Source organism: Rhamphochromis longiceps, linkage group LG23 (assembly GCF_057381845.1).
Source record: "Rhamphochromis longiceps isolate RC_006_pf linkage group LG23, R_longiceps_female_GT1.1, whole genome shotgun sequence".
Lineage (NCBI taxonomy): Eukaryota > Metazoa > Chordata > Actinopteri > Cichliformes > Cichlidae > Rhamphochromis > Rhamphochromis longiceps.
In genome coordinates this window covers 32,899,978-32,917,190 of record NC_140578.1, presented here as the reverse complement: position 1 = coordinate 32,917,190, position 17,213 = coordinate 32,899,978, and the positions used below count along the sequence as shown (strand labels likewise).

Here is a 17,213-nt window from a genome sequence, read left to right as displayed (position 1 = left end):
CATACCCCATAAGCTAATTGGTACTAAATCCCAGGAAACTTCAAGAACCTCATTCTCAACTATTACAGTAGCTTCTCTGCTGGGACAACAACCTCAGCATGGCAAAAGCTTGAGTAGTGGATGGCCACAGGGTGTATCCTCTCTGTAATCCTTTTCTCTCTCACCATGAACATGCTGGTAAAGGCTGTCGAGGTTGAGTGTAGAGGACCTCTTACCAGGTCGGATGTCAGACTGGCACCCACCCTAATGATGACAATCTGTCCAAGGATGTAAGTGGAGTCTGAAGGGCCATGAGAAGCTAATGACCTGGGCCTGCGTGAGATTCAAACCATCACACTACAGACTTCTGGTGCAGAAGAAAGGCAAAATCTCCCACAAGTTCTGCTTTGCACTGGGTAGCATACAGATACTTGGAAAAAAAAAACATGAAAAATTAACTTGAGAGTATTTTGTACTTAACTGTTTATCAAATTTAATTACTTGTTAATATAAGCTGCCATAATGTTAATCTGGATCATTCCAGGCCATGCTTGTAGGGACTTTCCCTGTCCCCTCCCCCATCCTGACTCACCAGTCACTGGTCTCAAGATAGGATCAGTTCAGATTACGGATCAGGAAGTTTTGCGTGTAAGGTAAGAGGCATCGAAATTAAGTTATACTTTGAGAAGCATAAATCAACCATGGAGACACCTTCTGGAGGAAGGCACTGGTGTTTCCATCAGTGATATCTATGAACATCATTCTTTTGGTATGATGAAATTGTTGCTGGGTTTCAGTAAACCTCTGAAACTCGAAGGATAATTTAAAAAGGTTGTGGTTCTAATGCAGTACTGATCATTTTTGACATCTCAGGAAAAAATTAACATTGCAGGTCACTAAACTTCCTGTCATGGTCCGGAGTCTGCGACTCCGTGTTTATGTTTAGTTTATTAGTATTCTGTGGTTTTGGTTGCCTTGGGTGTTTGTACTCTTCTGTTTCATGGTTCATGTTCCTATGTTCTGTGTCCCCCAGTCTGTGTTAAGTTGGTGGGTTATGTCATTGCGTGTATGTGTTTCCTGTTTTATTGTGAAGGTCTGCATCTTATGTGAGTGTTTTCAGTTTGCCTCCCTGATCGGCTATGTACCACAGGCCTTCAAGCTAGCTGTAGTTAAACCTTTACTCAAAAAGCCATCTCTAGACCCAGCAGTCTTAGCTAATTATAGGCCAATCTCCAACCTTCCTTTCATATCAAAAATCCTTGAAAGAGTAGTTGTCAAACAGCTAACATCATCTGCAGAGGAATGGTTTATTTGAAGAGTTTCAGTCAGGTTTCAGAGCTCATCACAGCACAGAAACAGCTTTAGTGAAGGTTACAAATGATCTTCTTATGGGCTCTGACAGTGGACTCATCTCTGTGTTTGTCCTGCTAGACCTTAGTGCAGCATTCGATACTGTCGACCATAATATCCTATTAGAGCGATTAGAACATGCTGTAGGTATTACACTGCAGTGGTTTGTATCATATCTATCTAATAAGATAAGATAAGATAAGATAAGATAACCTTTATTAGTCCCACACGTGGGAAATTTGTTTTGTCACAGCAGGAAGTGGACAGTGCAAAAGTTATGAGGCAAAAATTAGAATACAATAAGAATAAATACAGTACACAACTGTACAGAATAGAATAAAATAAAATATTATATACAGTAGAATAAAATAAAATAAATATACAATAAGATAAAAATAGAATACAAATACAAATACTATATACAACTGAGTAAAAATACAACGATGACAGAAAGGATTATTGCACTTAGTATTATTGCATATGTATGGATGTGTGTGCTTGATCAGTTAAAGTCTTTATTATGGAGTCTGACAGCAGTGGGGAGGAAAGACCTGCGAAATCTCTCCGTCCCACACCGTGGGTGCCGCAGTCTCCCACTGAAGGAGCTGCTCAGTGCTGTCACAGTCTGCTGCATGGGGTGGGAGATGTTGTCCATCAGGGATGACAGCTTAGCCGCCGTTCTCCTGTCACTCACCACCTCCACTGGGTCCAGAGGGCATCCTAGAACAGAGCTGGCCCTTCGGATCACCCTGTTCAGTCTCTTCCTGTCCCCAGCAGAGATGCTGCCGCCCCAGCAGACCACGCCATAAAAGATAGCAGAAGCCACAACAGAGTCATAGAATTTCTTCAGGAGTGGGCCCTCCACTCCAAATGACCTGAGTCTCCGCAGCAGGTACAGCCTGCTCTGCCCTTTCCTGTAGAGGGCGTCTGAGTTATGAGTCCAGTCCAGTCTATTGTTCAGATGAACACCAAGGTACCTGTAGCTGTCCACAGCCTCAATGTCCATACCTTGGATGTTCAGTGGTTGCAGTGGAGAATGCTTGTGCCTGCGGAAGTCTACCACCAGTTCCTTGGTTTTACTGGCGTTGATCTGGAGGTAGTTCAGCTGGCACCAGTCCACAAAGTCTTGGGTCAGACCTCTGTACTCCTTGTCGTCCCCATCAGTGATGAGGCCGACTATTGCAGAGTCATCAGAGAACTTCTGCAGGAAGCACTGGGTGGAATTGTGGGAGAAGTCTGCAGTGTAGATGGTGAAGAGGAACGGAGCCAGAACCGTTCCCTGTGGGGCCCCCGTACTGCAGACGACCCTGTCCGACACACAGCCCTGAGTCCTCACATACTGTGGTCGGTCGGTGAGGTAGTCCAGGATCCAGGTAGTGAGGTGATGGTCCACTCCAGAGTTGGGTGGTTGAGCCTGTCTAATAGACTCCAATTTGTTCATGTAAATGGAGAGTCCTCTTCACACACTGAGGTTAATTATGGAGTTCCACAGGGTTCAGTGCTAGGACCAATTCTGTTTACATTATACATGCTTCCCCTAGGCAGTATCATTAGAAGACATAGCATACATTTTCACTGCTATGCAGATGACACCCAGCTCTATCTGTCCATGAAGCCAGATAACACACACCAATTAGTTAAACTGCAGGAATGTCTTAAAGACATAAAGACCTGGATGGCCGCTAACTTTCTGCTTCTTAATTCAGATAAAACTGAGGTTATTGTACTCGGCCCTGAAAAGCCTAGAAATATGGTATCTAACCAGATTCTTACTCTGGATGGCATTACCTTGGCCTCCAGTAATGCTGTGAGGAACCTTGGAGTCATTTTTGACCAGGACATGTCCTTCAATGCACATATTAAACAAATATGTAAGACTGCGTTCTTCCATTTGCGCAACATCTCTAAAATTAGAAATATCCTGTCTCAGAGTGACGCTGAAAAACTAGTTCATGCATTTATTACTTCCAGGCTGGACTACTGTAATTCATTATTATCAGGATGTCCAAAAAACTCACTGAAAAGCCTTCAGCTAATCCAAAATGCTGCAGCAAGAGTACTGACAGGGACTAGAAAGAGAGAGCATATTTCTCCTGTTTTGGCTTCCCTTCATTGGCTTCCTGTTAAATCCAGAATTGAATTCAAAATCCTGCTTCTCACATACAAGGTCTTAAATAATCAGGCCCCATCTTATCTTAATGACCTTGTAGTACCATATCACCCTATTAGAGCACTTCGCTCTCGCTCTGCAGGCCTACTTGTTGTTCCTAGAGTATTTAAAAGTAGAATGGGAGGCAGAGCCTTCAGTTTTCAGGCCCCTCTTCTGTGGAACCAGCTTCCAGTTTGGATTCAGGAGACAGACACTATCTCTGCTTTCAAGATTAGGCTTAAAACTTTCCTTTTTGCTAAAGCATATAGTTAGGGCTGGACCAGGTGACCCTGAATCCTCCCTTAGTTATGCTGCAATAGACATAGGCTGCCGGGGGATTCCCATGATGCATTGAGTTTTTCCTTTCCAGTCACCTTTCTCACTCACTATGTATTAACAGACCTCTCTGCATTGAATCATATCTGTTATTAATCTCTGTCTCTCTTCCACAGCATGTCTTTATCCTGTCTTCCTTCTCTCACCCCAACTGGTCGCAGCAGATGGCCGCCCCTCCCTGAGCCTGGTTCTGCCAGAGGTTTCTTCCTGTTAAAAGGGAGTTTTTCCTTCCCACTGTTGCCAAAGTGCTTGCTCATAGGGGGTCATATGATTGTTGGATTTTTCTCTGTATCTATGAAGCGCCTTGAGGCGACTTATGTTGTGATTTGGCGCTATATAAATAAAATTGAATTGAATTGAATAGTCTTGTCACGTTAATCACTCCCAGCTGTGTTCCCCACCTGTGTGTAATCTCCCTGTGTTCTCTGAGTGTATTTAAGTTGTGTCTTCTGTCATGGTAGTTGCTGGTTCGTCTGTGTTGTTTCCCCTCGGTCTCCCTGCATCTCTCCATGTGTATTTCCCCGGACCTCCCTGCATCTTCGTTTCTGGTCTGTTTTGTTAGTTTTTCCCAGTTTAGGCTTCAGTTTCATGTTCCCAGTGCCTTTGTTGTTTGTATTTCTTTCGTTAATAAATACTCACCTGCACCAGAGCTGCCGCGTCCTGGTCCTACATAATTCCACACGGCTTGCCCCGGCAAACCGTGACACTTCCAGGACTGAACTATGAGGTAAATCGTCCACCACTTCTTTAATAAGATGTTTACTTCATTTCCTGTTTTTTTTTTTATTGATACTTTCAGAGATTTTACTATCTGTTTACCTTAGTATAAAAACTATGTTAATTATAATGTCATATAATTGAATATGCTAGATTGCGTGGTCAATATGCAGTTTGGTGCCAAGCACTGTCTTTAAATCATTGAGCTATTTCACATATGATTACTTTTAACTTTTTTGTGTTTGTGAAACATAACTGCCTGATTTCACCTTATAGTTTCATCTATATTGTTTGACTTTACATGTAGAGTTGTGATTCTTGCTTTTCTTTCACTTGATATCATAGGCACCAAAATTACACAATTTAAAAACGAAATAAAATAAAAACAGACCTTATTATAATGTTAATTGTGTTCAAAAGCATCATTTAAAGCATAGGTGTCAAACTCTGGCCCAATTACATTTGGCCCGCGAAGCCATACCAAATTACTATTACAGCTGGCCTACTGGTATTATACAGCTAATATATTTATTGTTTAGTATTAAGCTTTGCTTGTTCCATATTCAGTTTTCCAGCAAAACGTATTTGAGTCTATAAGAAAAGATTCATTCTTATATCTGGAGGAAGATTTTTTTTTTTCAATAAATATTAATGTTAGCCCGCGACTTTGTTCCAGTTTTGAATTTTGGCCCACTGCGTATTTGAGTTTGACACCCCTGATTTAAAGTCTTTACAACAGCGTAATGAGGCATTTAAAAATGAGAGATTCCGTAAATTTAATATTTAAGAAAGCAGAAGCTCTATACTTGTCAAAATAATACAAGTAGACAAAAACTTGTATGTCAGATAAGCAACATATTCACCAAGAGTGAAGAGAGGAGCCATGTTTTTATTAGTGTAATCCTTGTTAAACATCTGTGGATCATAACCATTTACAACTATAAGACAGCTAAAAATGGTTTCATTTAAATGCCAATGAAAAAGAAAAATTACATACGCTTCTCTGTATATCAAACCTACAACTGTACTGATAAACATGAAACAACCTCACACACATACACGATATAGTTAAACCTCAAAATTCAATTGCCAAACGTCATTTGATTTTAATCTGCGACACATAATAGCCACTAAGGGGATCAAATCTGAAACTGGCAGGAAGAAAATCTTTGTTTTCCTTCAGGATGATAATATAAAGACATCATCATTTGCCAGGCAAATCTGAGAGATTAATTAAAACAAAAACAGTCTTCTGGCAAATCTACCTCCAATTGGCAGCATTTTGAGATGTTTCTCTTGGGCACATGTCTGATAAGTTTAACCAGCCAAAGATTATATGTGTGTGTGTGTGTATTATATATATACATACATACAAGCACGCATACAAAACTGTGAAATAATAGAATAAGTAGCAGAATTTAACAATAAAAAAATAAAATCCTATTTATTTTGCACTACTCTGTATGCCACAAAGACAGCAACAGTGTCATAGTCGTGCAATATGAGAGGCAACATGTAAACAAGCATGCTTGTTTAGAACCAGTGTGGGGACTTAGAGGTGAGCTTTGCATCTGTTTAAAGCACACTTACGCTGTTGCTGTGCTTTATTTAAACTTTGGGGGTACAGCTTCAGTACCAATACCCTTCACCGCTACTGTCAGTCATTTGATCTGTCACTGTTTTCACCGTCAACTTGTCAGCCAAGACTAAAGCTGTCGATCAGTCAGGACAACGTTGGGGATCGTCAACAAGTTCCAATTTTAGATGTGGTGCCGAGATTTAGAGACGTGCAGGGCGACACAAAAGCCTCATTGATCTAAGGTGGAGATGGAGAGGCTCTCAGCCTGCCTACTTGAATATGCTGAGTGTCAGCATGCAAGACTGAGTTCAGAAGTATGAGTTTGCATACACCTTGATACCACTGAGGCGCATCTACCCATCTGTAGATTTGTACCCTCTACATGCTTCTGGACACAATTTTTCAGTGTCAGTGACACACTAAAGCACTAAAAATACGACCCCCCCCCCCCCCCCCCCCCAACAATAGTAGCTTTTATACAGATCAATAATATAGTTACATAAGAAAATAATAAGTTAGGTTACACTCTTTGCATTCATACAAACTGTGGATTACATTTAGAACGTGAATGGCCAAGTAAGTGAATCATAAACTCTGTACTTCTGCAAAGTGTTTTGCAAAATGTCTTGTCTTTCTTGCTCCTCACTCACCACTGCTATATGTGGAAGAAGCAGGCAGATGTTTATAAAGCTATACCAGATATTTGTCGTGGGAGTTGGCAGTGACTAAAACCAGCACTGAAAATGATACATTTTTGTCCAGTCATATGGACAGAAGCACAATTCCAAATTAAGTTTAATATTACTCTTGAACTAATCCGTGTATAAACAAGCCACTGTTCTCCAATACACCAGCTTGATTAACTACTGGTTAGTGGCACAAATACCCATGGACCCCAAAAGACCAAACCGAATAAATTGGATGATTTCCCAGCATCATAAAATTTTTGCACATTTGAAAATTTGACAAAAATGTCTCAAAATACTACAGGCTGTACTGTCAGTAGGTTTGGTTCAGGCACTTAAGTTTAAGTTTCCTTTATGAGATGCACAAAAAACACTCTTCCTCTAATCAGCCTCATCTTTGTAAACCCTGCAATATACTGTATTATTTAAATAGTTCGTCACTGTAGTCTGGTACTGTTAAAAAACTGTAACCCACATAATTTCCTTAGGGATTATTAAAGTGTTCTGATTCTGATTCTTTTAAAATTCATTTCAGTACAATCTCATTTATAGTGTCAGTTTGCACTAGCTGTCATTACAAGATAGAAAAGTAAAAAGACAAGAAACTTCCAAAATCGAACATTAAAACACCGAACAGAGAGACAAAAACGTAACAACAACGCAGGGCAGCAGGATAACCTGAAACAAGAAATATAACCATAAACAGAACCCACAGCTGAACTAAAACTAAGACGAATATACACTTAACCCTTTAAGACCTACCATAGAACCAAGGCCGCCAGAGCTTACTTTATATTTTTACATGCTGTAGTGCCATTTTTGGGAGCATTTCAAGTTGCTATACATCAACACAACTGTTATAGCCCATATTTTAATATTATGTATGCATTAAGTCCATAGTAACTACATAAAAAAATTTAAAATCATTTTTGTTTTGTTTTTTATATATATTTCTACTTGGAGAAATTCAAGAGGTTTACCCCTCGAAACTTTAAATACAAAAAAGTTGCAAAAAATAGTTTACAATAACAGGAAATTTATTTTGAGTGTCTTCATAGTTTTATTTTTGAGATACACCATTTTTTATATACTGCAGGAAAAACGAAAAACAATCCTATGATGCAAATTTGCAAAGAAAACAGCATGTGCATCAAAATAAACTATTTTAAGCAGTGCAATTTGAGTTCTAAGCATCCCAGAAACTATTCAGAAACACAACACACTAACTACACAAGACAACACATGAACTACACACTCCGAACACGCTAAACGTCACAAATCTCTCACATCTCAAAACTTGCTCTCTCTCTCTCACGCTCTCTCTCGCCGTCACTCCTAAAACTTCCCCGTCTTCCTAAACAACCAAATGTCATGTTGTCATATCTTTTTTTTTTTTTGATTGGTCGACATGGTGCATTTTTCCACCAACACCAACGGGCTGCTTTTGTTTTGTTTTTTTATTTTCATAAGCAGAGAGTGCTTGCTAGCGCTGTCCTTAGACAGTAAACGTGAAGAAACTATTGAGGAAAAAACACTTGGATATATTGTTTATCATGACTCTGGTTTTACGTGGCCCATCAACACAATTTAAAAACTGGTATATATCAGCTTGTTGCTTTGTCATCTTGAAGTGGTCATGTGATTGGCTTACCACGACTACTTTATTGTTCCTCAGTCAAACAGCAGCACTCATGCGATTGTTTTGCCCCCTAGCTCCAGGTGTTGTTCCAAAAAGTGATAGTCTGCCAGAAAGTGATTGCCTCCTTGGGAGCGCGTGCAGCTGCTTAATATGGAGCCCCTCTGATGACATCGTCCAAAAAATAAATATATTGTGGCCACAAAATACTACTTCGTCAGCACGAAATGGGTATAACATGCCCACGAAATACTTATTTGTGCCCACGAAATACTATTTTGAGGGCACGAAATAGGTATAACGTGCGCACGAAATGCTAATTTGTGCCCACGAAACACTTGACCGATAACCGTGATCCTTCCCAGGCCCTTGCAGTTGGTTAACAATAAAATCTATCCCAGCGTCCAGGTCCTACTTACGTCTGTAAAGCAACTGGGCTCTCAATGTCCTGTTTAAATGTCTCTCTGTAATAATGGTTCCTTGCATTGCAGGCTTTTCAAAATGCATTTGTAGCTCATCCCCAGCCCAAAATAAAACTCAATCATACTGTCTTTGTCCATGGTGTATAGGTTTAGCCTACTCTTATGCTTATATCTCTACGCAGCTCTCCAGGAATTGTATCAATATGATGTACGCACGTTATCTATTTTGTTGCCACAAATACGTAATTCCTTGCCACGTTATACCCAATTTGTGCGCACGTTATACCTATTTCGTGCCCTTGAAATAGTATTTCCATCCATCCATCCATCCATTCGCTTCCGCTTATCCTTTTCAGGGTCGCGGGAGGCGCTGGAGCCTATCCCAGCTGTCATAGGGCGAGAGGCGGGGTACACCCTGGACAGGTCGCAAGTCTGTCGCAGGGCCAACACACAGGGACAGACAACCATTCACACTCACATTTACTCGCACATTCACACCTAGTGGCAATTTGGATTATCCAATTAAACTATCCCCACAAGCTGCATGTCTTTGGACGGTGGGAGGAAGCCGGAGTACCCGGAGAGAACCCACGCAAACACAGGGAGAACATGCAAACTCCACACAGAAAGACCCCGGGCTGATGGTGGAATTGAACTCAGGACCTTCTTGCTGTGCGGCAACAGTGCTAACCACCGTGCATAGTATTTCGTGGCCACACATAAGTATTTCGTGGGCACGTTATACTATTTCGAAGGCACGAAGTAGTATTTTGTGGCCACAATTTATTTATTTTTTGGACCATGTCATCAGAGGGGCTCTGTAGCTTAAAGCTGTAGCGCCCAGATTACTTACGTAGACAGCTACTTCCGTGCAACTGGTATAAAATGCGGTAAGCTGAAGACAGCTGAAGACAGCTCGTTAGTAACGGTAAAGGCGTTGTAATGATAGAAACAGTAATTAGTTAGATTACTCGTTACTGAAAAAAGTAACGCCGTTACTTGTAACGCCGTTATTCCCATCACTGATTAGCAGTAAAATCAAAGCACTGCTCCACCTAAATTCAACTTGACAGAGCAGCTAGCATGGATGAAGAATCTTTTGCTGAGAGAGCTGGGAGCCTTTCAATATTAACTGCACTGGTCAGTAATTTTTATTTAGTATGGAGCACTTGTAAGACCACTATTTTACAGCTAGAACAGTAGCGTCTGCTGCAGGGATGTACTGCTCTTGATTTTCTGGCTCATTTTGAACATATAATTCTTTACATTGCCTTGAAATCTTTAGTTACTGTAGCCATTAGCAAGTCCTGTCTGTAATGTAGCCTCAGACATCTTACTGGATTACTTTACTTTATAGGCTTATCTTTATATGTCACTTTGCATACACAACTTCTGCTTTCTGCTATGGGTTACTATACGGGTTATGGGTAACACATAATAATCAGCAGAATTACTTTGGAGTATTGGAGTTTATAACATCTCAAGTTGTATGAGACTTTTTTGTGTATGAAAGAAAGGTGATTTTTTTCAGGTTTTTTTGCTGTCCTGCTATATATTGCCCATGATTAAATTCTGTAATTTGATAAAGTTTACATTTCCAACAGGAACACTTAGTAAAATAACCAACCACTCCCACTGATTTTAATCTCATCTGAATACAGCTTGCTTTCTTGTGTGCAGAGCATTTCACCTTTGTGAAATAAAAGTGTCACAGATTCCACGCTCTACTGTAATCCAGTGTTTGAATTTTTAAATTGCGCAGTTTCATTTTAATACTTTAATACTTCAGCAACACTTAAATCTTATTGCAAGCAACTGTAAATCTTACTGCAAGCTCCACGTGTGTGTTCACTGCTATCGGTGGAAGGCAAAGTGCAAGTACCCGCCATACTACTGCTATCACAAAAAAGAAAGCACCACATCTAGCGAGCCCCAAGCTCCCCATTAAAAAAGCTGCCAAGGAGGCAGCCTTATCTGGAAATGAGCAATCTAGTTTTCAAAAGCTGCTTTCTGCCAAATGTTTATCTAATAGAACAAATAGGACAAAACATTGCATTAACCATCCTGCAGACTCGGTTCTTTGGATGACAGAGTAGTGTAAGCATGATGCAATTCCAGAGCTATCATGAGTTATAACAAGTCTCATACTGCATCAAAGCTTTATGAAAAAACAAACAAACAGCAACTTTAAAGCTTTGCAAATGAAAAACAAGAAAATACTCACTAATACTAGCATCCTGGGGTGAGTCCATGGCATGATCTGTTGACAGGTCAGTTTGAGCGAGGCTGCTACTCACTCTTTTGGCTGGGTAGGTGTGGATGGCTGGGACTTCCTGGTCAGAGTGACAGAGAGAGACAGAGGACTATCAGAGGAAACACCTTGATTTTTCAACAGCAAGATGGAGAAGTGACTCTACAGGTCATCAAAACCAGCTGGCATGGCAATGTCATTACACCCTATCACACATACACACACAGACAGAAAAACACATGGTTACATACATACCTCAAATACAGTCAAAGTGACATTTAAGCTCCAGTTAGACCGAGGTACTGACATCTAGTCTCCACATATGCACAACTACACACGGATATCTGAGTGCAACCAGACCCAACCTTGAACACAATTTAAACATTAAGCATTGACTGGAAAGTTAGTGTAAACAGCATTTGGTTGAATCTTAATGGAGCCACTCTCGCTCTAACTGCAAGTGCTTTCACAGGCTGCTATTGATAAGAGGTACACTGGTAAGCAGCATGTCCTTGGTGTACTCGTGCTTGTTTTTCCCCAGGAAGAATTTTGTCAAAACTTAGAAGTCAGCCACTGCAACATGCCTATTCAGTTGCAAATCATCCCCACAGAGAACAAGCACACCTGTGTCTGAGTGTGTGTATCCTTCTCTTTGCAAATGTGCGGGTGTGTTTTTTTTCATTTGCAAATCAAATATATCTCCCACAGCGGTTTTTCGACAGTACCTAGTTGGGCGTCGACACAGAAGGACAATAAACACTCTCAGCTCTACACACGTAAAAACCGTGTGAAACATATACACATGCATGCAAACCTGTGTCTGTCTTGCTTATTCTCATTTCACTGTGCTGAAGGTGTCAACCATAATTTCAGTACATGCAGCAAAGGACAAAACATTGTCCTCAAAAATCTCATTTAGCAAATCCCTGAAAGACATGCATGGCTATTTGCATATTTTCCTTCGGTATCACATACACAGACACACACCATGGGAATACAGGGATGCAAGCATAATCTCCCTCTTTCTGTCACTGCTGTTGTCCCTGGCTTGCTGAAGTAGCACTCACATCAAATAAAGCTCAAATCAGAAAGTGCAGCTCCCCAGTGCTTTAAGTTTGACTGCTGATTTTTATACTCAGTATGTTGTCTACAACACAATGATATTTTGCTCACTGGAAGATGTACTGTGCAACTGTATGCTTTAAAGGCCACTGTGTGAAAAATGTGTGCTGGTGTGATTTCCTTACTGCTGGTTGCAGGAGTGAATGCCACTGAAGGAGCCATTAAACATTTACTTGTCTTGACTATCTGATGGGTTTGTTTACTCTTCAATAAACTGTGAATACATATGGTGAGCTGGTGAGAGCACTTAAACATACCAAAGTAAAGCATTCTCTGTCCTTTTATCTTAAATAGTGTACATGTGTAAACAACCAGCTGCGTGTCATACAGCTTCTCACACATCTGTTCTTGTTCCATCTTGTGGCTGGCGTTCGCTATTGTCTCTGGAGGCAGAATTGATGCAGCTTGACAATGGAGTCATTGTAATTTTTTAAGATTCCTCAAGGGTGTATCTCTGTCCCATGCATAATGCCTGGAGCTTATCAAGTTGAGAGGCCAGCAGCTTGCAGATAATTGTTTGTACATTCACAATGTAGCTAAACCTCTAGCTTCCACTGGTTCTGCTTCCACTGAGAGTTATCAACTATTACAGTTATGAGCAGTGCTTAGTGTGGAAACATTTATCCTAATGACAGATGAGCTTTCTCTTCCTAACTACGTCAGTCAACATGTGTGATATACAGAGAGTAACGCCTTACTGTAATCTGCTTACTTTTTTCAGGTAACGAGTAAAGTAAGGGATTACTATTGCAAAAACGGTAATTAGATTACCGTTGCTTTCCCGTAGGAACGTTGCGTTACTAAAACCGTGATTTTTTTTGCGAGAATGTCTCATGACAGTGACGTAAGCAAGTGCGAAGTTCGTGACAACAGCTGTGTGCAGATCAACAATGGATCATAAATCGAGTGCAGGAGAGAGTATGAGCGTGCAGTGTTTAAAGCGTGGAAGTACTGACGTTACTTTGAGTTTGATTCCATAAAAAGTGACAAAACAGAATTTATTCCATTTGACAGACTAGTTGCACAATATGGGATCAACAAGACAAGATTTTTAGAATATCAACAAATTAAATCCATAGTAAAAAAGAAATTTAACCTCAGTCAAGTTGAATTACAAACACCACTAAGTGCGGCACATTTTCTTACTCTTAAATCCCCCAAATTATTATCTAAAATATACAGAACACTTTCTAAATTAGATGAATCAATATCCCTTCCTATTGCAAAGTGGGAAGCAGATTTATCAGTCAGCTTAGACCAAAACTTCTGGTCTCAGATTTGCTTAAAAACCTTTAAATTAATTAAAAATCCCAGTCTGCAATTAATACAATACAAAATACTACATAGAGTGCACTATACAGGTCATCGGATGTTCAAGATGGGCTTTACATCTTCCAACAACTGCTCACACTGTCAAGGCAATACACCAGACAATTACATCCACGCTCTTTGGTTCTGTCCACCAGTGCAAAAGTTTTGGCGCGAGATATGTGAAGACTTATCGAAGTGTCTGAAATGTAACATTCCAACCTCCCCTTAGTGTGTTTACTGGGCAGCTTAGATAATGTCACTTCAGAAAAGAATATAGCCCATATGATTTTCACTGCCCTATGCATAGCCAAGAAAACAGTCCTCATGAACTGGAAAAATAAAAATAATCTTAATTCTAACCAATATAGAAATTATCTATTAGATTACATTAGTCTTGATACAGCCTCTGCCACCACATCAGATCAATTGCTCTGGACTCCTTTTATCAGCTCCATCACCTAGTGGGGGTGGGGGGTCATAATTTGGTCCCACCTTCACTGTTGTGATTGGTGTGGGGGTAGGGACAGGCTTAGGGCGTCGGGGGGTTCCCCGGAGGCATCTTCCTTGGGGGGCTCAACCCGAGGTAGCGGTCATGTCCGGTTGGGGGCTCTGTTGGCTCTCAGGTGACTGTTTCCTCGCGGCTGCGTGCAGCGGGGCTAGGGGAGGGTCTGTGCTGACGGACGTGGGTTACTGACCTGGTAGCCTGGCTGGCCCTGGGTGGGTCCGGGATGGGCGTGAGGTTCTGGGGGCGCTCCGTCTCTGGGCTGGGGCCCGGGCCGGGCCTCGGGGGCTTGGATCCTGGTTGGTGTGTTGCCGGGGTTGTGGGCGGGTGGGTGCATGGGGGCCCGGCCCTGGAGCAGGGTGCCGCCGGTGCGTCGAACCACCTGGGGGGCTCTTCAACTGGTGGGGGAGATGGTCACATCTTGCAGGAGCTTTCCTCTCTTCAGGAACTCTCTCTGCAGGAGGGGGAGATACAGGAGAGGTGGAGGAAGATCTCAGCCTGGGCGTTTACTGTCTTATGTAGTCTGGAAGATGAGTGGATGGTGGGGTGGGTGCAGTTTTCTCTGTGGTGGGGTTGGGTGGACTGTCCCGGGCTCTGTGGGGCCGGGAGGCGCTGCTGCACTGGGCCCCGGTCTGGATGGGCCTGGGCCCCCTTTCCCTGGCGGGTCGCGGAGTGTGGGAGTGCCTACTGGGGTCAGCGGGGGAGCTGGCCCCAGGGAGGGGTTACCTGCCCCTCCCTTCCTTCCCTCCCCATCTCCAGCTGCCTCTCTCTTCCCGCTCCACCACAACCACCCACACATGCAGGGCCTTGGAGTAGGGGTATGTCACCAGGGTGCAGAGGAGGCTACCCCCCCCCCCCCCCCCTCTGTCCCCTTCTGGCTGCCTCTGCCTCAATTTTATCCCACAACTTAGACATTCACATTATTCACACTCTCATTACACATACATCACATACATATAGGATCTTGGGGGTGGGCACAATCACGGAGTCCAAATTACCATCAGGGTGTACACCTCACCCCTGGCGTCGTTGCCCACCTCTCAATTTTAAATACACTTAGACATTGAGGGCTAACAGGAGGGACTATGCGCTTACCTGCTGCTCCTTGGCAGGTAGCTCCATGCCCTCTTGGGTTTTAATTGCACCTTAGAACACACATGCATCAACACTACAATGAGCGAGTGGAGGGAGGTTTGGAGTCTTCTCCCACCCCCATTCTCTGCGGCCTGCTGGAGCGGGAGGGCTAGGTGGAGTTGGCCGTCCGACTGCGGTCTGGAGTGTGGGGCCTCCCTGCTGCTACGGAGTCGGGGTGGTCTGCCTCTCCCCACCGCAGGGAAAAGGGTAACACCACCTGGGTCTGGGTGCAGTTCCCCCCTCCAGGGGCAAGGGTACCTAGACCCGGTTTGTAGAGTACGCTTGGGGAGTGTGATCGTGTGTACAGCGTCTCTCTATGTCTGTCTCCACGTTGGTTGAGTGTGGAGTGAGTGCATATGAGAGCATGAGGGGGGGAATGGATGTTTGTGTCTGTGTGTGCCTGTATGTCTGTGTCTATATGTCAGGTTGGGTATCAGACGCCACCTCTCTGGGGACACCTCAGGCCCTCCAAGGTTTGGAGGCCTATCTCCACCTACCACCACTTCCCCTGCCGGTGGCGGACTCCCTCAGGTGTCGGTGCGTTGGTGGTTCCTTGTGTCTGGGGGTGGGCGTCCAGGTACACACCGGCTCACTCCTTGGCGGCCGCTTATCGGGGCCTGGAGCCTGGGGCTCGCTCGGGCCCCTTCGGGGGTGGGGTGCCCCCGGCCTCTCGGCCTGGGGCTCGGTCACTCAGGCACAGCTGGCGGCCGGCGGAGCTCACGGGCGCGTCACTGCAACTCCCCCTGGCTTCTGCTCCGCGGCTGCTGAGTGAACCCTCATCTGGGACTCTCCTCAGCTCTTACTGGAACAGTGGCGCGGCTGCCCCTCTGTTGGTCTTCCATGGTTTCTTGTGTTCTGGGGGCCTCTGGATGTCTGGAGTTTTGATCTCCTCCATACCTGCTTCACACCCTGGAGGACGGGGCTGTGGCCCCCCCACACTCCCTAGCAGATCGTTACATGGAGAAACCTTTGGAATACAAGCGCGCTGATCCACACAGGTATGCACACGGGTGTTCACTGCTCGTAGACCCAAATTACACCTTTCTTGGCTGCTACTTCGAAGCACATCTGTCCTGCGTGCTGCACAACAACATTGAATATTTAGTATTTACTGCTGTTTACACTTAGCTAGATTAATGCGATGGTGTTGTGTTTAGTATGTTGCTTTGTTTTTTTTTTGTCTTTTTTTGCTTGTTTTCTATTCTTCTCTCAACAGGTGATCCAGGAGATTTTTATTTTTTTTTCTCCCCCCCTTTCTCACTGTCCCTCTCCCCTTCTGTTTTTCCTTTCCTTCCTCTTTCTTTCTCCCTTTCCTATCTCTCACTCATGTCTGTCCCGTCTGTAACATCTGAAAATAAAATATAATAAATAATAAAAACAAAGATCGACCAAATGGACCAATACGGCAATGCCACGATGATCCATTTGGCAAAGTAAATCCATTGGGTATCCTTGTTGGTCTTCAGACAACAATTCTGATGGCTAAAGAACCAAATGGGACAGGCGAAAAAAAAAAAAAAAAAAAAAGTGACAAAAACATTAGTGTCCGTTGTGCGTGGGAAGAAAACTTCTTTTTACAGCGAAAAAAAAAACTAAACTTCCAAGCAAGCACCGAGTGCACTATGACATAATGGGAAATTCACAGAGACACTCCCGGATTCTTCCACTTACCACCGCGGCACACCTTCACCAGGGTAAACCTCCGCCTACCCAACGCCTGCTTTACAGGTGAAAATAGAGCAAAAGGACAGCTAGTCTTTGACTTTATTTATTTTCTGCTGTGTTTTACTTGCATCTATTTGAAAGAGTGAGTGTAAAAGGAAAAAATAAATAAATTATGTGCTGGAATGTGCAGAAAATAGGTTTATATATTAAACAAATTTCTTCCAGTCAGAGAATGTTGCATATAATTAAATTTAAAGTTAAAAGATTAAAACTAATAAAACAAGTTTTAAAAAGGGACTTTTCCATTTGATTACATTTTATATGATGGATTATGTAGAAAAAGTAGAATTGGGCTGAAAGATCTATCGCTTTAT

The 17,213-nt window shown here is 42.8% G+C and overlaps 1 protein-coding gene across 2 annotated transcripts in view; it reads right to left on the bottom strand.

Annotated features, from left to right (window-relative positions):
- The window catches only part of xirp2a (xin actin binding repeat containing 2a), an 86,230-nt gene that overhangs the window by 36,264 nt on the left and 32,753 nt on the right, over window positions 1-17,213 (bottom strand). For both annotated transcript variants that reach the window (XM_085399514.1, XM_085399517.1), the window contains exon 2: window positions 11,079-11,187. In XM_085399514.1, the coding sequence (XP_085255640.1) occupies window positions 11,079-11,187 (109 nt within the window). The remainder of the gene's footprint in view (window positions 1-11,078; window positions 11,188-17,213) is intronic.